This window comes from Siphateles boraxobius, unplaced genomic scaffold (assembly GCF_051911475.1).
Source record: "Siphateles boraxobius isolate OS27281-9 unplaced genomic scaffold, OSU_SipBor_1 65, whole genome shotgun sequence".
Lineage (NCBI taxonomy): Eukaryota > Metazoa > Chordata > Actinopteri > Cypriniformes > Leuciscidae > Siphateles > Siphateles boraxobius.
Genome location: NW_027509192.1, coordinates 21,607,501 through 21,631,647, shown reverse-complemented (window position 1 = coordinate 21,631,647; position 24,147 = coordinate 21,607,501). Strand labels below are relative to the sequence as shown.

General features: G+C 39.6%; 1 protein-coding gene across 1 annotated transcript in view; it reads right to left on the bottom strand.

The window, feature by feature from the left end:
• cpne8 (copine VIII) overlaps window positions 1-24,147 on the bottom strand; it is a 73,412-nt gene that overhangs the window by 17,019 nt on the left and 32,246 nt on the right. The window contains exons 7-16 of the mRNA XM_077211486.1: window positions 23,002-23,065; window positions 22,190-22,293; window positions 20,754-20,858; window positions 20,403-20,444; window positions 20,248-20,323; window positions 15,408-15,461; window positions 14,969-15,030; window positions 13,772-13,818; window positions 8,854-9,035; window positions 1,108-1,235 (exon numbers count right to left, since the gene is read on the bottom strand). Of these exons, the coding sequence (XP_077067601.1) occupies window positions 1,108-1,235; window positions 8,854-9,035; window positions 13,772-13,818; window positions 14,969-15,030; window positions 15,408-15,461; window positions 20,248-20,323; window positions 20,403-20,444; window positions 20,754-20,858; window positions 22,190-22,293; window positions 23,002-23,065 (864 nt within the window). The remainder of the gene's footprint in view (window positions 1-1,107; window positions 1,236-8,853; window positions 9,036-13,771; window positions 13,819-14,968; window positions 15,031-15,407; window positions 15,462-20,247; window positions 20,324-20,402; window positions 20,445-20,753; window positions 20,859-22,189; window positions 22,294-23,001; window positions 23,066-24,147) is intronic.

Below are 24,147 nucleotides of genomic sequence, written 5' to 3'. Positions count from 1 at the left end.
GTGGCTCTCGCACCCCTAAGACTTCAGGGCATGCGAGTTTTGAACTACTTGGACGATTGGCTAACGTAACCTCGGTTCTCTCTAGAGAGGGAACGAGTACTGCGTATCTTGCCGTGCATACAACATCGCTGGTTCGCTTCAGTGATGAAAAACAGTTTGTATCAGCCTGTCGAGCGTATTTATAGGCCAAGGCCACACCTATTCTGGCGGGACGTGGCGAAATGGGCGCGAAGCGCCCCCATTGGGTCTCTCAATAGGCTGCTGCTGTTGCCGCAGGGCAGCCAATAGGCGCGCGAGCCGTCTTGCCTATGTCTGCATGCTGCTGCACAGCGTTTTACATTAATTCAAAATTAAGGATAATTTTTGGCTTCAATATCTCGTGGAAAAGAGGTTTTCCCCATAGCGTAAGATGTTACGCAGTACTCGTTCCCTCTCTAGAGAGAACCGAGGTTACATTAGTAACCGAGTATGTTATTTTTGTTATTTAGTATCTGTTTTCTCGATTTACTGTGCTTTGTTTCTGCTTTCTTGGTGTCCAGGTTTTTAACTGAGTTTGTTTCCTTGGTTACAGATTGGGCTCACCTGTTTCTTGTTTAGTTGATCATTATCCTGTGTTTTTATATGCATGTTTTATGCTTGGTTGTTTCAATTAGGAGTTTATTTGGAAACGCTTAATTTTACAGTACAGTACTTACAGTGTACTTACCTAGCAAGTACTGGGTAATATAAGGTAAGTACATGGGTTAAGGGTAGGTTTAGGGGTAGGTTCAGGGTTAGTACCTAGTTATTACCCAGTAATTGTAATAACTATAATAAGTACATAGTATGTACATGGGAAACAGGACTGTAAAATGAAGCGTTACCGTTTATTTTATAGGTTCCTGCTTCGATTCTGTCATCTCTGTTTATGGTTATGCTTCTAGCCAAGTCTTTGTTTATTGTTTATTGGGTCATGTTTATTTGGAATAAAGCTGCACATGGGTTCTTAGCTTCTGGCCTCCATTGGACTCCCCATAGATTCTCTCCTTCGCATCAATGAACAAGCTTTACAATAATAACAAGTGTGATAAATAGTGTTTAAGAATGTTTAAATAAAATTGGCCTCACCTTGCTACATGATTAATGACAGGGGAGAAGTATGTTGGTCCATAGAGACGAACAAACTTCAGACTCTGATAATACGCTTCTAGAACGCCCTCTATACCGCTGCAGTATGGGTTATCTGGGTTCCCATTCTGTAAGTACACATATAAATATACACATTGTAACAGAGCAGGCTCCCACACCGCCTCCTCTTCACCACCGGAGGGAGCCGTCTCCGCAATATTAACTTCACTCACCGAACTTCAATTCCCATCATGCCTCATATCTGGGACAGTTTACACTCACACCTGCACCTCATTCACACACACTCATTAAAGCCCCTTACACACACCCATTCAGTGCAAAGTCTTGATCTGCCCTGGCCATTATTTCTGAGCGTTATTACCCATGTTTGAATTCTGTGTTTGACTTTGGATTGCTTACCGTTGCAGACACCTTTCTGCCTGCCTTAATCCTGGACTGTTTATTGAACTCTGATTCTTGTTGCCTGCCTCGACCCATTGCCTGTCTACATAGTTTGTCTCAGCCTTGCCTGTTTTGCCCTGTTTGCCGTTGTTTAACCCTGCCTGTCTTGACCATTCTTATATAAAGCTGCAAATGGATCCTCCTGACTCCGCCTCTTCACAACACACATGTATACATATGCACAAGTTTATAATACTAGCATCCCAGTGAAGGATACATAAATGTACAAATATAGGCCAAGTGAGTACATATGAGCCTTGTGAAAAAGTTTGCTTAATTATATTAAATGTGCACTTGTAGAATACCACAAATCTATCAAGTATATTTTAATAAAACTTGCATATAATATAATAATAATGAAATAATGTGTACTAAAGAGTACACTTTCATAAATTTTGGTTGCACTTAATTTTAAGGTGTCCTTGTTACAGTGTAATTATACATTTACTGAGCATTAATTAACTACCTGTATGGTACCACTTTATTTTGATAGTCCACATAAGTAACGTGCACTGGCCCGATCATGTTTTTGATGGTGCTGATCCACTACCTCCACTGATTTTTACCTCCCCTCCCCCTTTACAAAAAAGGTCCGGGTTATTAGCGTTTAATTGAGTCTCAATCTCCATGAGAGCTTAGGGCACAGTTCAGATACAGGGACAGTTATGGAACAGGGTTACTCCACCTGGGGTTAAATTAAGCCCCAATCCCCTGTAACGGACAGGCTTAGTTTTTGGTTCAGCACACATCCCTGGGTTGTCCCTTAAGTTAAGGTTTAGCTTCAATCCCCTGTAAAGGGTATGTTTTAGGATTAAATATATATTTAGGTATACAACTATTATCGAATTAGGTGAAAACAATTGTTACACATATAATCTCCCAAATAAGACTCCATTTGGGAGAGATATCTTAAAAAAAAAAAAAAAAAAAAAAAAAACACATCTTTGGTATGTACACAGGCTCATTAAACACTAGACGCCCTCTTCCAAGGTGCCCTGCCAGTCCTAGGTGTGTGTTTCCAACTAAAATAATCTATTAGACCCATCCTTTCAAGATTGTTGAGGTCCAATTCCTCTTAAGACTTTTCTTGCCCCATCCCCCTCCATTACAATGCGACCACATCGCTTCCCCTGTTTCTTGGGTCCAATAGATGTCCAATGGGTCAGCCTGTCTGGAATTGGCCAAAAGAAAGGGTCTACATTTCCTTTCCGAAAGTCTTGATATGTCCATTACAATGCGACCACATCGCTTCCCCTGTTTCTTGGGTCCAATAGATGTCCAATGGGTCAGCCTGTCTGGAATTGGCCAAAAGAAAGGGTCTACATTTCCTTTCCGAAAGTCTTGATATGTCCATTCGACTTCCTTAATATGAGCCTTTCCTACTGCCAACTGAACTTGATCATGGTCTTGTAAATTTCCACATTAGGTAAGGCTTGTTCTTCAAAAGTCTTTCAACATTCTCACTAGCAAAGCTATCGATGTATGATTTCTGTTGTTCACCCAATGATAACACTTTTGTCACCTTGAGTCCAAGACAAATTTACCCTTGAAGATAATAAAGTGTTTTTCATTTAATTTTTAGTAGAATATCTAACGTGGACTATTGAAATATCAAAAGTGTTATCACATACTTACTATAGGGCCACGATTAGAGTTTGGTTTAGGGTTAGTTGCATGTAGTTATGCATCATTTATAGTTATTACTATTGTAACTACATGTAATGTGTAACAAGGACACGGTAAAATTACCAAAGTTAGTAAAGTACATTTTAAATCATTACATTTTAATCATCTTTTGTCATGCTTTAAAGTCGTCAATTTTTTTGTAGTGTGTTGCTCAATATTACATTTACAGTTATTATATTTCAAATGTAATAAATTGGATTACTATTACCATAAATGCTTATCAGTAGGTATATTCGGCAGTACACTTTACAACCAATACTTTTAAAGGGTATGCTAACATGCACTTCTTTTTCACAAGGGTGGAACATCTTTTTAATGTTAAAATACTCATTTTAATAATATCTAGCAGATAACACAACTTGGAGATAATAATCGGCAAGGTCTACAATGAGCAAACATTATAACAGCGAAATGACAACATCAAGACAAAAGTTTGATCTGGGCATGTGAGCTCATATCTCAGAAGCTTCCTGCAGTAAGAGGCACGTTTAAAGAGCGCTATTGTAACGATAACCAGTGAGAGTGCCCGGGATAACCACCAGAGGGCACTCCAACCCGGACAATCACCACACATCCACAAACTACATTTCCCATAATCCTTTGTCCAGACTAATCAGCCATGATAACATTCACCTGTATGTCACTACCTTGTTTAGGTCACCCCATATAAGCCTGGTTTTCACATTCAGGCCACACTAACACATAGCCGTGTATTCAGAGCAGCGTTTCCCAAACGGGGTGCCGCGGCACCCTGGGGTTCCTTCTGGCGAGAGCAGGGGTGCCGTGTAAAAACTCCATTAAACATTTTAAAATTGCTAAAATGTGTAAAAAAAATAAAATAAATGTATCATCAATCTCGCATCGTCGGAAGCGTCTAATAACAACAAATAATGCACACAAATTTATAATAAAAAATGCAAATCATAAGTTTTCTGCGTTCGTTGAATTGCGGGGGTTCCGCATGATTTCATTCTCGTGCTTCATTCCAAGCGTCCACACATAAAGCTGCCTCTTTTTCATGGCTTGTTGCGCTTACGGTCAAATACACACGAAACATTGTCACAACGGCCGTCTTGCCGCATATTCACAAACACATCGGTTATGTCCGTGCTGCTGTCAACGGTAACGCGTGCGATTAATGTTTTTCAGTTTTACGCGTTAAAAAATATTTAAACACAATTAACGCAGCATCCGTTTTTTTCTGTCATCCTTTGGCTAGCCTTACATTCTATAATCACGTTCTTATTCATGCAAATGCTTTTAAACCATGCAACCGCGAAAAGACAAAAGAGACTGTCTGTGAATGTCCTGCTGACACAGGACGACGTGCATCGCGTGCCAGAATCGACTTCTCTTTCGTGCTTGAACGAATAATAACACACAGTTATGCCAAAATGTCCGTTTTGTTGAGTATCCTCATGAGAGCAGTCTTAAATTAGTTAAAATCTTAAATTAGAGTTGTGAGAAGATGGGACGCGTGTGAGATAAACAAGTGCAGCAGTGAGAACAGAATCAAAGAACAGGTAACAGAGAAAATTACTCACTGCTTTTGACTAAAGAACGCTTGTAGCTTTAATAAGGATTCATCTATATTTAATTTATTATTTATGCAGTGAAGACTGTAAAGTGTTTGATAACTTTATTCAATTTCTGTGTATTTCCTGACATCAGTAGCAGTATTGGTATCATTGATACTGGGCTTCATTCATAAAAAAGATGCCATTAAACAATTATTTAAAATATACTGTCTTTATGTTGTTTATACATTAATTTGGAGATTAACTGTGAAATTATTACATTATAAAATATATTAAAAACAAGCTATCTTGTGCAATTATAACAAAATTATCCCAATATAAAAACACAAATAGGCCTACACTGAGTGAGCAAACATTTAGGTGAGATTTGCAATGGTAATTGAGCAATGTTTTGCTGAATTATGAATAAAAGCCTTAATTAAATATATGACAACACTAGTGTAGGGTGCCACAAATTTTTTTAAATTTTCAAAGGGTGCCTCAACTGAAAAAAGTTTGGGAAACACTGATTTAGAGAAACAAATATTCCACCCCCCCTCCGTTTTCAATAATAACAACATTGTGCACACAACATCGTTTTCAAAAAAGTTGTCATTTACATCAACCCGCATAAATATACCGTCGAGCGCCATCTTAACTGTGCCGAACTGGGCGCTCCCATGGTATTAAAGGGGTGGTAAAACACATTTTTTCGAAGGCTTGATTGTTTTTGTGGGGTGCACTGTAACATGTGTTCATGCTTCGTTTTTTAAAAATTGCATTATTTTTCATATATTTTACCCACTGCTCTGCTCCTCCTTGTAAAAACGGTCTGATGGTTTCTGGGTTCTATGAAGCCAGTCCCTCAAAAATACGCAATGGACTCAGATTGGTTAGCTGGCCCAGTGTGTTGTGATTCGCTAACCGCCTAGTGCACGTTTTCCGGAAACGTCAAGCCCCTTGCCTTTACCGGTACTTTGTGCTTTGGTGTATTATAAACAATGGCGTCAATAAAACCAATCGGACCCGGGGAAACGTTAGTGAAGAGGATCGAGCAGAACCTGTTCAAGAACGGCTGTTAAACGACGTTTCAGAAAGGTTTTTCTTTTGTTGTTCTCTCATTACTTTTTAGATACACTGTTATTTAATTGTACTAATTATTATAGAATTACAAAAAAATAAGCTTCATAAACAAGAATTTCATATAATCGTTCTAACAAATTATACTACAGTCCTCAAAGGGATTTTTATGAGTAAAGACTGCGGATCTATAGTGATCGTTTCTGACTGTATGTCACCGTTACTTTTGTATTTTTAGAACGATTGTAGACAAATATCTGTCGCCAGAACTATTAACCCAAAACGAACACTAAACATCGGCTGCCAAATCAAACACGTTTAGCATGCCTGTAGATAAACAAGCATGTAGATAAACATAAAAGCTCTAATCAAAGAATAATTTACTCTAATTCCAAGATCGCGGTTGAGATTAAAAAAAGTGTGTAACGTTAGGTGTTTGTCGGATAACGTTAAGTATGAATGAGCATTTAACAAACCAGCAGAGCCAAACAGCATTGTCATTTGTTTACTTCCTTGCTACAACGTACAATTAACAATACAAACTATTACAGATAAACACATTGACAAAAATAAATCATACTTACAGGTTGTGGCCCGTAAACAAAAGCTTCTGTTCTTAAAGTTGGAACTGCTCCATTTTTCAGGACAAGCCGTTGTGCGAATCATGCATTGAGCTCGCGAAGATTGTGAAAGCTTTCCTCCGTAACATGTGCAGCACAGAGAGCGAGAATTTGGTAATAATTATGAGGGACCGAGTTAAAAATAAATTTTAACCATTGATCCCTAACTCCCTCGTCCCTAGGAAGGCTGAACAAAGTGGACCGTTTTAAATAACAAAATAACAGCAGCGTTTCGACGGCATTGCGACAACTCATCTCCAAAACAGCAATATGTAGGGTTCCTGTGTAGTCTTGTTTAGTGTTTGTACTGCAATTCTGAGCGCTCTGTCTGTTATTCCATGTGGTCTTGGTTTTGATCTCTGCTTGTCCTTGGATTTTCCTTTTTGCCTGTGCCCCTGTGACCCTGTTATTGTTACGATTGATTACCCAGTGTTTTTGACCTATTGCCTGTTTTCTGGATTACATTTTTTGGATTACCCTCTGTTCAATAAAACTACATTTGGATCCTCAACCTTTGTGTCTCAGAATTGCAGTACAAACACTAAACAAGACTTCGCAGGGAATGAATGTGAAAACCAGACGTATATGGGGTGAGCTAAACAAGGTAATGTCATACAGGTGAATGTGATCATGGCTGATTAGTCTGGGCAAAGAATTATGGAAAATGTAGTTTGTGGATGTGTGGTGATTGTCCGGGTTGCTTTAATGCTCTGCTGAGTGCATATGGAGTCTCCTGTGCTCAGCCCTGAGGAGAAGTGTGTGTTTTAGCTGTGTGTGGGCAGCTGCAGCCGCAGGCAGTGCATCTGTTTGGTCCAATAAGGAGGATCTGTGTCTCACTGTATACCGGATTATGTGATAGATTCTCCGTGACGGTTTCGTGGGTGTGGAACGGGGGAAAAAATAGAAAAAAAAAATTAAAAAAAATAAACAATGTCCTCTTTAGAAATGTGAGACATCTGTGGGTAATCTTCATTTGCTAATGTCTATCAATCCTTTTCAATCTCCTTTATAAACTGTCTCATCCATATTTATCAGTTAGTCACCCCTCAAGAGCCCTTATTTGGATACCAGTGGTGTGGTTGTCTAGGGGGTGTGTGAAATCACAATTTGAGCTTTTTGGCTTTCGGTTTATGTTTGTTAGCTAGCAAGGTACAATAACTAAAAAGACAGGGCTAACTGCCTATTGAATAAAAGAGAATCACACCCAATACATCCTAACCAATATGAAATAGGTCAACACAGGAATAAAAGTTGCACTTAGTCATTAAGTACGGGCTCTAAGGGTCCGGCTGGAGAATAGGTTCAGAAGTGGATCTGAAAGAGCTGTAGATGGAGAAGTACAGCAATACCAGGTATCCCAGCTAGATGTGTATAGTCTATGGTTGGTGTTTGACAGGGACCTGGGTAGGTGCCATACCCTACTAAAAGCAAACCGATGGTGCAAGCCCTGCCATAGCCCACTGTTTCTCACTGTATCTTCTTTGGGCGCAAGGACTGTAGATTTTAAATATCTCCACACACTTGATTCAAATGGGTTTGCAAGGTAAATGAGACACCTACATTTTCAGTCCTTGAAGGGGCCCTCAAAAAACAGACAAAGTGTTTATATGTGCAATGAAATGGTGACAATGATTCACCTTATTATAATGGCACTTAAAACAGATAAAAATACAAATAAAGTCAATTTTTGATGTGAACGCAATAAGTTGATAAAATGGTGCTAAAAGCATTTACATACAAAGCATACAGTAGCTATGGGTAATGGGTAAATTGATTTAGTTTTTTTTTTAGTTTTTTTATAATTTTTTTCTTACCCCAATATAAAAAAACACCATTTAGAACATTCCAGTCATTACAGCTAAAGGGTATGACAATGTTAATGTATTTGTTCTTAGTGGACTAGGCCTGCTACGCACACTGTAACTGCAGCTATCACTGCTCCTTTTCTTATTGCTGTTGCAGAGAAAGTACAGGGACTGCTATTGCCAAGACATATTGAGACATGTTGCTGTGAGCATGTTGGACACATTGCTGCTACTGCATATATAGACATACATAATGTCTAGACTCCATAGCAGAGGAACTCTGATAGCACGCTGCAGGAACGCTTACAGCAAACACTGAGCCAGACTATTTCAATGTTGAGCAAGGAAACTCACTAACTATACATACAGCAGAGACCAATCAGTAAGTGCCATGTAGTAGGATGACATTACAAGCAGATATCATGTGAAGCAAGATTGGGCAGGTTATACTCTCACTGACAAATAGACATCTGAGATACTCAAACAAAAACATGCGCATACATGTGAGAACAAATAAAATGCAAGCAAGTACTTTCTTAATAATCTTAATAATAGATTGAAAAATAATTGTCTCACCAGGGGAAATTCATGAGACACGTGGCCATCGGGTGGCAGTTTTGCACCAAACCCTAGTGCAGGGAACAGCTTATCACTGTCATAGTCCTGAATAATCTCCCCCACGGCTCTGAGTGCCATCGCATATGCATTCAGATGATACGGGCTCATGTAGTGTAGAGAGGTAGGCTGGGAAGGGTTGCCTGTGATAAAGAGAGCAAAATATACATTAATCAATAAAGTATTTAAATATCAATGTAAACTGGAATGTGAGAATTCATGCTATACCAGTAATGATTTAGAATTTTGGGTAATTCTAATATAATAGTGCCATCTTTTTAACTTGTGTACCCATGATGATCTACACACAGTATTTGATCATTTGATGTCCCTGCAGTTCACTTTCGAGTGGAACTCGACGCCGCATCATAGCGTTGACGCCAGTGTCTGAAGCATGTGTCTACATACAGCAATTCCTGATTGGCTGATTGTGATAACGTAGCGATGTAATGTAGTATGGCACAGAAAAGTAAATACCATAAATACCATACCATAAAGAGATGCCCGAACACTGCATTGTCTACTTCTTTATTTTCAGAAGCCACGTTTGAGCACGTGTTTGCTGTTTGTGTGTGCATTGTACTGTCTTTAGACTAGGAGTTAAGACTCAAAATGTCAGGTCTAAGATTTTTGGAGATGTGTGACACAGTGCCCACACTTTATAACGGGGGACTTGCATGGGTGCTTCAGACAAGGAAATCATGCTGTCTGTGTCTGACTCTAAAGAGTTGGATGCAGACAGACAGGTGGGTGCTTTAGCAGAGCAGTCCTCTCAGTCTGTCACGTTCAAAGAACTGCTTGAGGTTGTGCCTCGGGCCATGGCCAAATTAAATCTAGATTGGTCTGATGAGGTGTTGAGGTTTTGGAGGAATCCGTACTTGGTGTGAGTGCATAATCAGGTCACCTCAACATACTCCACAGTGAACGGTATGTGCAAGCACGGGTAAGAGGCAATGCCGACGGTGTAAAATGCACTTGTGGGCTCTCTCTCCACCTCAAGCGCATTGTCGTCGAGGAAACCTGCCTTACCCAGAAAGATTTGTAGGGCAACATCTGCCCTTGTGGCTAAGGCATACACAGCAGCACATAAGGCTGGCGTGTTTCTGCACACTATGGAGGTCTTGCAGGCCTACAAGGTTGATCTGCTTAAAGAGTTGGATTATGGTGAGGGAATAACCGCAGGGGTGGTGAAAGAGCTACGTAGGGGAACAGATCTCACCCATTGGTCGTTAAGTTGCTGTAATGGTCGTAAAGGAGTGGCATCAGTGACTCAACCTCAAGGGAAAAAAAGAAAGAAACAAGGCTTTCCTTCTGGATGCCCTGATTTCGCCTTCTGGCTTAATCAGCGACACAGTCAACATCATTGTCGACAGATACCAGGAGGCCAAGAAACAATTGCCGTTATTCAGAGAACGGATCCCACACTGAATCCAGGAGCCAGCTCCATCCACCAGCTGCTCCAGGCCAGGGCCCAGTGGTAGGAGATAAGAACAGAAGGCCAGTGTGGTGGCCAGTGTTCCCCCCCATAAAAGGGGACACCAGGGGACAGAGAAATGTTCCCAGGCACAGCCATCCAGGGGGAGACAGGATCTTAGATGTTATCTCCTCTAGGGCGGCTAAAAAGAAGCCCTGACAACCATGGGCCCTGGCCCCCGAGGGGCAAAGGGGACAGTGTTTGCGTCCAATCTTAGATCGAAGGGGCCTGAACCGTATTTTTTGGACATACAGGTTCAAGATGCTGACCCTCAAGCTAATCGTGTCACAAATCCAGTTTGAGGACTGGTTTGTGACGATAGATCTAAAGGACACCTACTTTCACATCGAGATTCTGCCAGAACACAGGACATTTCTCAGGTTCGCATTCAAGGGGCGAAGTGTACCAATATCAGGTTCAGCCTAGCCTTATCCCCACTCACATTCATCATGTGCATGTATGCTGCTCTGGCTCCTTTGTGACTCCAGGGCATCTGTGTACTAAATTACATAGACGATTAGCAGATATTAACTCAATTAAAGAAATTGGTGGCATCGAGATGTTGTGCTCGCCCACATGAAATTGGCGCTGAAATTGAACTCTAAGAAGTGTGTACTTTCTCCAGGTCAGAGAATTGCTTTTCTGGGGGTGGTATGGAATTCAACCATGATGCAGGTACATCTGTCTCCTGCATGTGTAGAATCGATCCAAACTGCAATGAAAGATATCAGGATAGGCCAGGAGCTTTGAGTCTTACAGGTTTAGAGGCTGTAAGAGGTCTTATGGTGGCAGCGGCCAACGTCATTTCACTAGGCTTACTGAACATGAGACCGTTCCAGTTCTGGCTCAAAAGCAAAGGTTTTCATCTTTTGAATCATCCCTCCAGGGTCGTAAGGATCACATGGCACAGGCTATGTGGGGCCAGGCTCTTGGAGCATGTTGCCATCGCAAATCTTTGATGACGGACACCTCCCTCACTGGCTGGGCCGTGGTTCTTGATGGCCGCCTTCTTGATGGGACCCTCATCTTTCCTCACATATAAATTGCCTTGAAATAAGGGCAGTATTTCTAGCATTGAAACACTTCCTCCCACACCTGAGGGGCTATCTAGAGTTAGTCCACACAGACACATTGGTAGTCTCTTACATAAATCACCAATACGGGCTGCGGTTGCATCCCTTTTTCAAGCAGGCGCAGCAGATCCTGCTCTGGGGAGAGATAAAGTGCTTGTCTCTAAAGGTAGTTTACATTCCAGGGTATGCAAACTTGTTATCTGGTCAAGGCAGGGGCTGATGCCCGGAGAATGGCAACTCCATCCGCAAGTGCTGGAGTCCAAATGGCAGAGGTATGGTGAAGCTGAAGTGGAACTGTTCGCCTCAGAGGAGATGACCCACTGCCCTCACACCTTCAGCTCTTCTCGGGTTGGATACCATGGTACAGATGTGGACTGAGTCTGTACGCCTTTCCTTCGACAGCTCTGGTTCCGGGGGTTCTAGCAAGGGTTTGCCAGGACCAAGTCCCCCTTCTCCTAGTGGCTCTGTTCTGGACACCCAAGTATGGTTCTTGGTCCTAATATCTCTACTTAGATGGCATTCCATAGGAGAGTCACAAGTGCAGGGGACGATTTACCACCCCAAGCTGGAGAGCTGGAAAGCTTAGACTTTGCTCCAGGTGATGTCAGAGATATAACGCATCCTAGACCCGACTATATTCCAAAAGTTAATTCTATGGCTGGTCAGCCAGTGGTCTTGCAGGCTTCCTTGCCTCTGGCTCATGAGATGCAAAAGCAAGAAATTCTGCACCTGTTATATTCGGTCCATGCTCTGAGGATCTATGTCCAGCCCTCATGCCAGTGGCGTAAATACTCTCAGCTTCTGGTCTGCTTTGGTGACCACAATAGAGGGAATGTGTCACCAATTAGTGTATCTCGCAAAGGTTCACTGATGCAATCTCCCTCTCTTACAAGGCATGCAATATGGCTTCGCCTGTAAGGGTTAGGGCCCACTCCACTAGGAGTGTTCCAAAGCTCTTGCCAGGGGTGCATCATTACCAGACGTCTGTGCTGCGGCAGGATGGTCGTCTCCGCACACATTCATCAGGTCTTGGATGCAGATTTAGCCCCAGGGTCTCAAGTCCTTATGGGTTGATCTGGATTCAGCCTGTGCTCAACAACTGTCTGTGCACATATAGTCTTGTTGGGTAGGCACTATCCCAAGGTGTGGCGGCATTAGTATTGAAGTTCCCATAGCCTCAACGCCATGATGCTGCATTGAGTCCCACTCGAAAGGGAACATCTCAGGTCACATATGTAACCAGGTTCCCTGAGTGAAGAACGCTGTGTCATGTTGCCACTCTGCATCTTCAGACAATTAGAACCTGACGACGCACTGTTCAGGTATCTATTCATGGTTTCTGTAATGTACTATAGTGTTTTTCTCATAGCGTCAACAACATGACACGGCATCTCGTTCCCCTCTCAGGGAACTGGGTTACATGTGTAACCTGAGACATTTCTTTTCAACCTTGTTATTTAGTGAAATTTCCCCTTTTAAAAATAATGATCTATCTTCCGTTATCTTAAGAGCGTATTTTGACCACTTACAACAAAGGGTATTTAGCAGTAATTCATTATGTGTACCATTAAGTTAGCTCGTTTATGCTGACATTATGGGTAAATAATCTGTGATATTTTTGTTTTTACTGCACAAACCAAGAATATTGACTGTAAATAATGAAGTATGATTAAATGATATTAAATGATATTTGCTAGCCATTCTAAAACTGTAATATTCAACTCAAAATATTTTGAATGCAATAGGGTGAGTACATTCAAACATGTTTTGAAAAAGAAATGTGACTGGTAATTGAATGTGACTTGTAATTAAAAAATATTCAGGTAACAGACTTAAGGATATTGCTTTTAGTTTAACATCTGCTGTGTCCTAGAGTTTTACATAGTCAGAACAATGAGAAAATTGTGATTTTGGGCATGAGACATTCTCTACCGCCTCTTGGTTTAGATGTGTTTAATTTTAACTTTTAAATACTTGAGTATAATTAAATGTGGATCCTATCTGTGACTTTTAATTGAGAAATGTTTGACACAGTATCTGTACAAATTCTGTGTACTTTTAACACAACTGTTGGATCTTTGGAAGGTTGCAAATTTATAATTCGTACTTTGGTCTAGGATGGGAATATAATGATCTCTTGAAAGTTCAGCACTAATAAAGCTTTCATTTATAGAAGTACAAATAAATAAATAAATATATACATAAAGGTATACATAATATACATTAAAATATACATTCAATTTACATACACAGATAAAAATAAGTCATTACCATAACATGTACATGATGTTTTCTTTATTTGACATGCAAGTTTTCAGTAATGTAAGCTCACCGTTTGACGCAGTAAAATCAATCGCCACCGTGAAATTAATTTGAGTGCTGCAAGTGAACAGAGCAAAAACACTAGAGTGAGCACATATGTATTATAACATAAAATATATGATGCTTATCAAAGCATAATAAAGCTCCTCAGTGAAATCTCCAGTGAGCTGACGTTGTGAAACTATGTCTCAGCTCAATTTAATCTGTGGGCAGAAATGAAGGAAATTATTCCCTGAGAGCATCTCTTTTGTTTATCTAATATTCTCTCTGCCGCTTCCTGGATTTTCTGTCTGTTCAACAGAATGCATATACAGAGATATTCGCAAAGTGTCTGTAAGAATTTTCCACAGTAGTCTTTTTGCAGATCCTTCAAATTATTCTGGCGATATCTCCAGTGTTTGCTCAACTGTTTGAAGGCCAGGTCATGTGCCTGGGGTCTCTGTGTCTCTCAGAATAGAGCGGTCTATTTATAGCTCAGTTTATTACGGCATCATAATGCAGTGTGTGTGTGTGTGTGTGTGTGTGTGTGTGTGTGTGTGTGTGTGTGTGTGTGTGTGTGTGTGTGTGTGTGTGTGTGTGTGTGTGTGTGTGTGTGTGTGTGTGTGTGTGTTTGTGTGTGTGTGTGAGACATGGAGAAAGGAGAGGGGAAGGAAGAGGGAATTATTTATGGATGGTGAGGCACAGCAATGTGTTTCCAGTCTCAGTAGATGAGCTTGAGTATGTTCGTACCATACTTCTGTATGCATGGAATACCCGGATGACGTCACATTTGCTAAATATGTGAGATGCAGAATTCCACAATTTCTAGAACGACGTATCTATTAATTCTATTAAAACTAGATGCCACTTTTCAAATTAAAAATGGTTTTACAGTAACACAATCTCTTTGATTTACTCATTGGAGTAAAAAGGACATGCATACTACGGTTTAAAACATTTATTTTTGCATAGTATTTCATTTACACAAAAAGTAATAAAAAAAAATTAACTGTATTTTACTGTAAAATATATAATTAAGATAAGGTAAAATATGCATTGTGGAAGCTTGTTTTCACCACAGAATAAAATCTTCCAAATGCCTATATATTTGCATATCATATTTATACCTTTCATATGGTATAAAATGTATTTATTGGTGTGCAGGTGCGCACACACACACACACACACACACACACACACACACACACACACACACACACACACTCACCCTCCTTTGATGTAGTCCAGGAACGTGACCTCAACATCGATGAAGCAGGACAGCAGAGTGACCTGTCGACATGAAAGTTTGGTAACACTTCCTATGTAGAGTCCTAAAGGGCATCATCACACTTTCGATAAGCAATGCATACTTTAATCATAAATGTCATATCAATATTCATGCTCAGGGTGATGATGTAACTCTCTAGAGTCACAGCATCAGAGCAGACCAATGATGAGCTACATCAACATTTATGAATATTTATATGCACAGCTTATGAAGGCATTGTGCATTGCTTATGAAGATATAATGTAGGACCTTCTATAAGAAGTCTTACCAATAAGGATGTTTGTTTGTTAGAACAAACAGGTATTGCTTTACTTTGTTCTTCTTAAGTACTTTTTTCTCCATTAATTAAACGTGAAGATCTAGTTAAAAATGCACTCACGGTTCCTGAGTTTAGATATTTCTTCTTCTTTTTCTTTTTCTTGGGGTTCAGCACCTGCAGAAAGGCAGCAAAAATAGACACAGAGAGTTATTGAAATGTTGTTGAATCTCAAAAAATGGTGACCCAAACTGTAAGATTTATGTAGTTTAAATGCATATAAAATTTTCCATACAGTTGGTTCACACAGTTTCAACAAATTAAAAAAGTTAATGTGATGTATATTTGTCAGTCATAAAAGAAACAGGTAAGACTTCTGCACTGGACGTTTTTTTATTAACTAATTGGATCTATTAGATTTGATTAAATTCATTGTTTTTGTAAAATTGAGAAATTCATTGTGAAATCATTTAAATGTATTCAGTTAAAAAGTATGAACATAGTTAAAATGTGGCTAGCTGTGGAACAAGCAATTTTCAGTTAGTCAAAATGTATGAGGTTGAAACAAATTGGATTCACTGATGATAAATATATAAACTTGGTTATTTTGTATTTAAAACACTTACAGTTTAAAAATACTTGTTATAGAAACATTACTTGTTTCTTACTTCTTTAATCTATGTATGACTAAAAAATATGTGTTAATTATTGTGTTAAAACTGTGTAATCCAAAATAGATGGACATTTTATATACAGTACAAATACATAAATCTTCAAAACAGGCCTACTTTTTTTGTTGAGTGTGTATGTATGTGTGTGTATTTGTTTTTTGTTTGTTTTGTTTGTTTTATTGTGTTTTATGTATAGTTTATTAAATTTTCTATTTTAACATTTTATTGCTCCAAGTAAACTACATTTTAATACAAATATTACAAAATATATTTATCTCTGTAGCATATCCAGCATATTCCCACTTTTGCCACAATATGTGAATATAGGCACACTAAGAATGCATGAATTACATGGAAAGAAATCCATCCCGTGTGAAGAGTTTCTGGACAGTGATGATGGATAATGAAAATCTAGATCATCAGAAGCTCTTGGTGGAGATGAACGTTTGAAGACGTTTGCTAGACCTCGCGCTGTTATCTAAGGTTCTTGTGCAGTGGCCGCTTTTGATAAGTGTGCTTGTCATGGGCATGATTTATGCTTCAGTGATGTGGAGGTCATACAGAAGACGAAAAAAGATGAGATTTCAATGGAATAGGGGTCAAAATGTCACAGTAAGTCCAGAAACAATTTACGCAAATAAGCAAGCGCAGACACAGTTCTTAAGAGGGCAAAAGAGTTACTGTATATCAGTGCGTTTAGGGCCAGATTTACTGAACAGGGCAAATTAGAGTGAGAGCACAATTCCAAAAAAGTGGAAAGTTCTGCACATGATCTACTGACGACACACACATTAAAGAACACAAACGCTGCTGGATCATTTCCATAATGAACAACACAATCTACCAAGAGCAGCGCAAATCAGCGTCTGGTTTAAAACATGCTTTTTTTTTGAGCGTTAAATAATGGCGCAAACACTATTAGGGGGGAGACCGGGTATGGTTGTAACACTTTTTGCTTCAGTAACTATAACTCACTGAATTTTATAGCTAGAGTTCTCAAATTGTTATACAAAGTACCCACATTTGTTCACTACAAATTACACCAATTCATTCCCCTACAAGAATATCACAACCTCGTGAGTGGGTGTCAAATACATACTGTACCTTTGTTACAACCTACCCCAATACCGGGGTAATAACCTCTGTCTGTGTGTGTGTGTGTGTGTGTGTGTGTGTGTGTGTGTGTGTGTGTGTGTGTGTGTGTGTGTGTGTGTGTGTGTGTGTGTGTGTGTGTGTGTGTGTGTGTGTGTGTGTCTTAATCAGAGTCACAGTGCTTACAAATGAATGCCGGTAACCCTGGAGTGCAAGCTTTGTGGGCCCAGAGACTGCATAGGGTCCCATGTACCTTTGCAGCTGATCTAACTGACTTGCCCTTCTGTAAGGGCATACTGTAAAAATATTAAAATCAATCAGTTGTATGATAGGGGATGGTTGTAACACTTTTTACAAGCCTTTTTACACCCCACCCCTGTCAGTCACTGTTTAGCTAGCTGTATTAGCATACTGGTTTGAAATTAGCAGGGTAAAACTGCATCACATGTTGCCTAAGAAACTACATTTTAATATAATATAAGTCAAACTATTGTATCTGCAATAGTTTAGATACTAGACAAAAAATAGTCTTGGTCAAAAAGTTTACTTTCTTACCTCAAAATCAGTTTTTTCTCTATAAATTCAGAATGTGTCTGTTTCCAGACTTGACAACCACCATCGAGTATCAGGGAGGAAGTAGGTAAATACTGAAATGATTACATGACTCCTATCTTATCCCTAAGTGGTAGAAATGGTGGTGTTACAACTCTCCCCGTGTTACAACCATACCCAGTCTACTTCACTAGCACAAACATTGATGATTCATTTAAATATTCTCCTCCCATTAATTTTGCTTCTGAAAGGGAAACTCCTACAAATCCATTACAATAAGATATAAATATTTATAAATAATATAAATAACCCTGTCTTCGACTTTTCATCGCTAATTCTTCACCGCGTATCTTTAGTAAATCCTGACAGTAGTTTTAACACCAAAAGAGTGTTTGCGCTGGTATAAGCTGTTAGTAAATCTGTTAGTAAAAACTAAATTAAAGGGATGGTTCACCCAAAAATGTAAATTCTGTCAGTATTTACTCGCCCTCATGTTGTTCAACCCGTAAGACCTTCGTTCATCTTCGGAATTCTCGTCGCTTGATAAACTTAAGATTGAGCAACTGTAGTCACTTGGACTATTTTAACGATGTCTTTAATAACTTTTCAGGGCTGGGCAGTTTCAGTCCCTTAAGAAGTCTATGGAGGAGTGATCCAGCTCTCAGATTTAATCACAAATGTGACCCGTCACAGAAACCAGGGACACAAGTCGGCAGCACAACTTTCGAGCAAAATGAGAAAGAAGATTTTTTTTTCAAAATTGGTGATTTTCAATTTTTTGGAGAATCTGTTAATTGAAATCACGAAGAAGCCTCTCCATGTTTGAGATAGCAGTATTGGTATATTTAAAAGCTTACATTTTGAGGTTGAAATCGGCTTGTTTTCGGAGATTCTAGCATGCAGTAGGGGCGTGGCGTGTCATTGTCTGTGTGTATTTCCATACTGAATAACCCGGCGCTTTTGCCCCCGCCCTCCAAGTCAACCACATGGCTACTTATTATGCTGTGCTCTGGCCAGCTCTCTCTGATATCAAAATTCAATGAAGATGGATGCCGCAAAGATTGTCGCAGACGAGATGAACCGTCTGGCAGTTACACCGAAAATGTTTTCGCCGCACTTCGTTGGCTCGGGAAACTGAACCGGAGGTATGGGCGCAGCGCGCTCGCCCTCAGTGCTTCAATACGGCGGCTCGGCTCGCTGACAGCGGTGGCTGGCTGTTTCATATGTGACGGAGAATCGAAATAGAGGATGCAGTTAAGACCTTTGCTGCTGCGATGAAGGCCTGCCGTGCGTGTTTCTGAAATGTAAGTTAAGCTTCATTTGCTCTTTAGTCGTTATTTAAGATGCTGAACCTGCTGATGATATAATGTGCTTGCGGACATTTCATTTGTGTGTGTATACGCACATAAGAAAGTGGTGTAAAGAGATTTGCAACAGTAATTTGAGGAGGTGAAATGTGATTATTTGGAAAATTGCAGAAATGACTGCTTAAAGAAAAATGCCAGCAGGCATTTGCCTCCTACATAAACTTTAATATTGTTGACATTTTGGGCACACGAGCGTTGCGTACTATTTGCGCTATATGTAGGCCTATGGCTTATTGGTCTTTGTTTGTTGTTGTTGGTTTTGCGTTATATGTATATGGCATATTGGTCTTTGTGTGTTGTTGCTGGTTTTGCGTTATACTGTATGTATATGGCATATTGGCCTTTGTGTGTTGTTGCTGGTTTTGCGTTATATGCAGGCTATATGGCATATTGGTCTTTGTGTGTTGTTGCTGGTTTTGCGTTATATGTATATGGCATATTGGTCTTTATGTGTTGTTGCTGGTTTCGCGTTATATGCAGGCTATATGGCATTATTGGTCTTTGTGTGTTGTTGCTGGTACGTTGCAAATAGAGGGGCAGCACAATTGTTTTTCGCCTAGTGCGGCAGAAGTGCACTCATTCGAAGTGTAAAAAAAGCTGTAAAGCACATGGAGGAGCTTTACAGGGGGTATGGCTTATCTAAATGAGATGTAAATGAGCCCTATTGTCACCCCCAGCAGCAGAGACAGGTGAGAACTGCACAATCTTTAGCTCGTTTTCTCCTCTTTGAGCTTTTTTAAGTGCCTACTTTAAAATGGCCACAACTTCTCCAAATATTATCAGATTTCCACATGTTACACATCGTTGGAAAGCTTGGATATTACACTCTCAGAATCTATGAATAACTCAAAATGCCCCAGAACCGACTTGTGTCCCTAGTTTCCGTGACTGGTCACAAATATCTTAATTCGTGTTCCGAAGGTGAACGAAGGTCTTACGGGGTTGAACAACATGAGGGCGAGTAAATACTGACAGAATTATCATTTTTGGGTGAACTATCCCTTTAATATCATATCAAATCAGTATATGTATATATTCAGGTAGCTAACGAAAAAATGTAGACAGTTTAAACCAACAGGGTTTGAATAATTGAATCAGATTTTCCAATGCTACATATGAAATAAGTAGCCTCTACTTTTAGTTACTTCCTTAAGCCTCAACCACGCACTCATGAAGTAATGTAAATGTCTGCGCTAAAGTCTTGGATAGTTCAAGAAGACATTTATGCTATTTTCGGCAGGCGGGTGTGAAAAATACAGGAGGAAGATGAAAGTGGCTCACCTCCCACACAGTAAACTGAGAGTGGCCTTTAGAGAGCTCCCTGTAGCTGGTGCTGAACTCGCCAATGTAGTCATGACTGAAAACACACACAGTCTCCTGCAATATCTTGATGCATCTTATTTCAGCATTTATAGAATGGTTGTTTTTTTTCTTACCCTCCATCTCTGTCCCAGTCATACACCTCGATTTTTATTGCTCTGCAAAAAAAAGGAAAATAAAGTTCAGTCACTGAATTTCTGTTTCATGCCGACTTTAATACTTTTATTGAGCGAGGGTGCATTAAATTGATCAAAAGTGACAGTAAAGACTTTTACATTACACTTTTACAATTTTTTGAATGGCTATATAATACAGGTGTGCATTTATTTATTTTAGTTTTTCATCAAAATGTGCAAATTTTCTACTACAGTGAGAAGAAGTGAAAGAACCAAAAAGATCTAAATGTGTTTCTTTGTTTCGGAGTCCTCTCATTCCCACCAAGCTGACGTGCAGACTATCTGACCCACCTGTCATAGTCCCCGTTACACAGCGCTCTGACTGGGATCTTGAAGGCCTGCCATACAGGGTCCAGTGTGTTTTTCACCACCTCGGTCTTATGACAGATGGTAAATCTGACAAACACAACACGTCAAAGAGGAGGAACCACAACATTGGGGAGGAGAAAACGGTCAGTCCGTGTGAAAGGGGTCTTAAACGGGTCATATCACACATGCATCCTTTACTGCGAGCCAAAAAGTGTCATAGAAGATCGAGGCCAGTTTCAAAGACAAGATATTAAATGAGGCATCAAACATAACCACAATATCAGAATTAAAAAATCGAATGTAGTATTGGAATACATCTGATGTATGCAGGGCTTAATTTGTTCAGGAACAAGCTGGATCCAATCTCCCATCTCATACACCACTGGAAGGTATTTTCATTGTACTGTGTACATTTGTTTAGGAAGATTAACAATAATAGTGATAATGTTGTCAATTACTTGCTATATCCATGTGAAATGTATAAAAAATGATTAAGACGTAGAAGAAATGCAGCTACAAAGTGTGCCATGCCACGGTTTGGCAATGATCTATTGGATTTGACTGCTATTCGCATTTCCAACGGCCTACATAAACTTCGATGCGCCTGGTTTACTGAAATGTATGAATGCAAATCGCTGTGGATATTTTCACATTTTATTCCTCTTTAAATCTTTGCGTGCAGAGCCGTCTTTCTCAAGTTCTAGCTGAGCAAGATGTGAATAAAATATGCATAAAGTTGTAAGCTCGCTTTAGGTGGATCCTTTTATTATTTGACAAAAATAAATGCGCATAAACTGTGATGGAAACACATTTACAGGAGAAACGTCTCGTGAATTTATTAGGAATACAAGATGCGCATTGAAAAGTATGTGACTGAATAAAATGTTTCACATTTTGAATGTGCTCTTTTCTGAATAATCCACTAAAGTAAAGGTGAATCACTGCACATGGAAGCACGATGCGCATTATATCTCGAGGGAATCTGCCTTGTCGGGATAAAGTCCATTGTTTCAGAGAGAGTTATTAGTATGGTTGGGCATCGTTTTACTAAATGCTGTGAAGAGACACAGAAGAATTTATGAAATATCTCATATGGCTTAAACAGCGCTATGCCCATTCCTGACAGCTTCGGTAAATACATGGAAGCGCCTGCAAACAAAATGATATGGCTAGAGTTTAAACTTACGAATACTGTACGAATGTCAAGGGTCATGTTGGAAGAACTGTGTGCCAAGGTCAGACCTTGTGTTGGGCTTAATGCATAATGCCATGGTGTTTTACATGCACAAGTGTTACCAACACGTCATCAGTATGCGAGTAGACGGCTTCCATCACCTTAATGTGCATCGTAACTAACACAAAACTCTGCGTATGAACTGTGTCTAATGGAAAAATGAGGAGAAAAATGAAAAACTTACGTTCCATCTTCATTGCTACGGTAAAAGACCAGGAAAGGGTCTGACTTTCCAAAGAAATCTTTCTTGTCCAGTTTGTTGCCACAAAACTGCATCAGAACTGACTCCTGATCAACAAAAACACACATTAGCAACTAATGGTGGCACACAGATATTATACAGTGAGAATATTGAGCAACTTTACTAAAAACAAAAACCACACACATAACCACAAACTGCGTCTGCTCAGTGAATATTTGCAAAGAGAAGAGACAAAAAGAAGACAAGTGGCAAGACAAGAAGAAACGAGACAAGTTGAAAAAGGAAAACAAGAAAATAAGATAATATGACAATTGAAAAAAGAGGAGAAAAGAGTTGAGAAGAAATGAGGATGAGAAGAGAAAAGAAACAAGACAAGAAGCAATGCAATGAAATAAGAAGAGATGAGACAAATCATGAAAAAAAAGAAAAGACTGAAAATAAGACTAGATTAGGACAAACAGCACAGCGAGAGACAAATAGACCACGAACAAATGAGAAAAGAAAAGACGACAAAAAGGATAGATGAGAATAAATGAGACAATGCAAGACATGAAGAGAAGAGAATAAATGAGACAAGAAGAGAACTGACAAATGAGACTAGAAATAAGGCAAGAGACAAAAAGACAAGAGACAAAAAAGAGATGAAACGAGACAGGAAGACATGAGAAACTGAGAAAATAATAAACAATAAGAGAGGTAACCAAACAAATGAGACATGAAGATAAAAGAGAAAAGATGAGACTATTGGAGAGAAGAGAAAAAGACGAGAAGACATGCAAAGTCAGATGACGTACTCTGCAATTTCCCAGTTCTTCAGCTTTCACAATAATACTTCCACAGTTCTTCCCAGGAATGCCTCTAAAGTCAGAAGGAAAAATGACAACATTGATCTCGACAACTACGACTTCAGAAGCACTTCTGAAACCGGTTCAAATCCTACAAAGGGACGTCCTTTACACTTAACCTTACAGCTTAAAAAAAAACCTTGCTTTGGATGTTAGTGTCTAATAAAGGAGTGATTACTGTATGCTGACTGTTGAATGAGTGTGTATGTACAACCCAACCCATGCTGTGTGAATGAGTGAACATTAATACGAGCTTGTAGCCAGTCTTACGGTTATGAATGCATGTATCTGTGCTTTATAAATAAATGAGTGTTTGTAGAAGCAGACAGGCGAATGCGTGAGTGTTTTCTGTGCTCTTATATAAGACTACACTCAAGAAGCCCAAGCCGGAATTGAGTTTAAATTGTATGGACCCAACACTTCAACGTCCCGCACAAGTGCCTGACAAAGATGAACGATGAAAGATTTTGAAGATAATTTGAAGAGAGAACAAACTTCTCCTTCACTTATGCGTTGGCAGCGTTGCCTTGAGTGCTTGTTTCAATTCCACTAAGTAGTTCTGGGTTATATTACAGAAGTTAGAGAAGCAGATCCACGCTAACTGAAGACATGTCTTTAATCTGCTCTGAATCTACAGATGTCCTCTGAGGCACTCTCCTAGATTAACCTGAAATGTGCAGCCGGTACCAGGAATTACTAAGAGAAAGAGAGAGACAAAAAGCTAGCCGTGTATTGCTCTAAGCCACAAGCTAATCAGATTTAAAACCAGTTCAAACTACAATCAAGCAACTTTTTTAATGAACATGATCGCTCATGTTTGGCTTCGAGACATTTCCTTTCAGAAGAGATGCATAGCAAATAATACATCCTCAATAATTATATCATATAAGTTACGCTCACTGAGTGGCAAAAAGATGAGCGGCAGCATTTCAGAGTGAATCTAATGGTCCTCCTGGGAAGTTGGTACTTACGAGGTGGGAAGTCGTGTTTATGATGGCATGTGCGTTCAAGTCACTTTCGTCGGAGTAAGATGGCGGTGTACTTTCTCTTAATTAATTACACTAAAATAGAGCAAGTTTCTAGAAAATGAAGAAC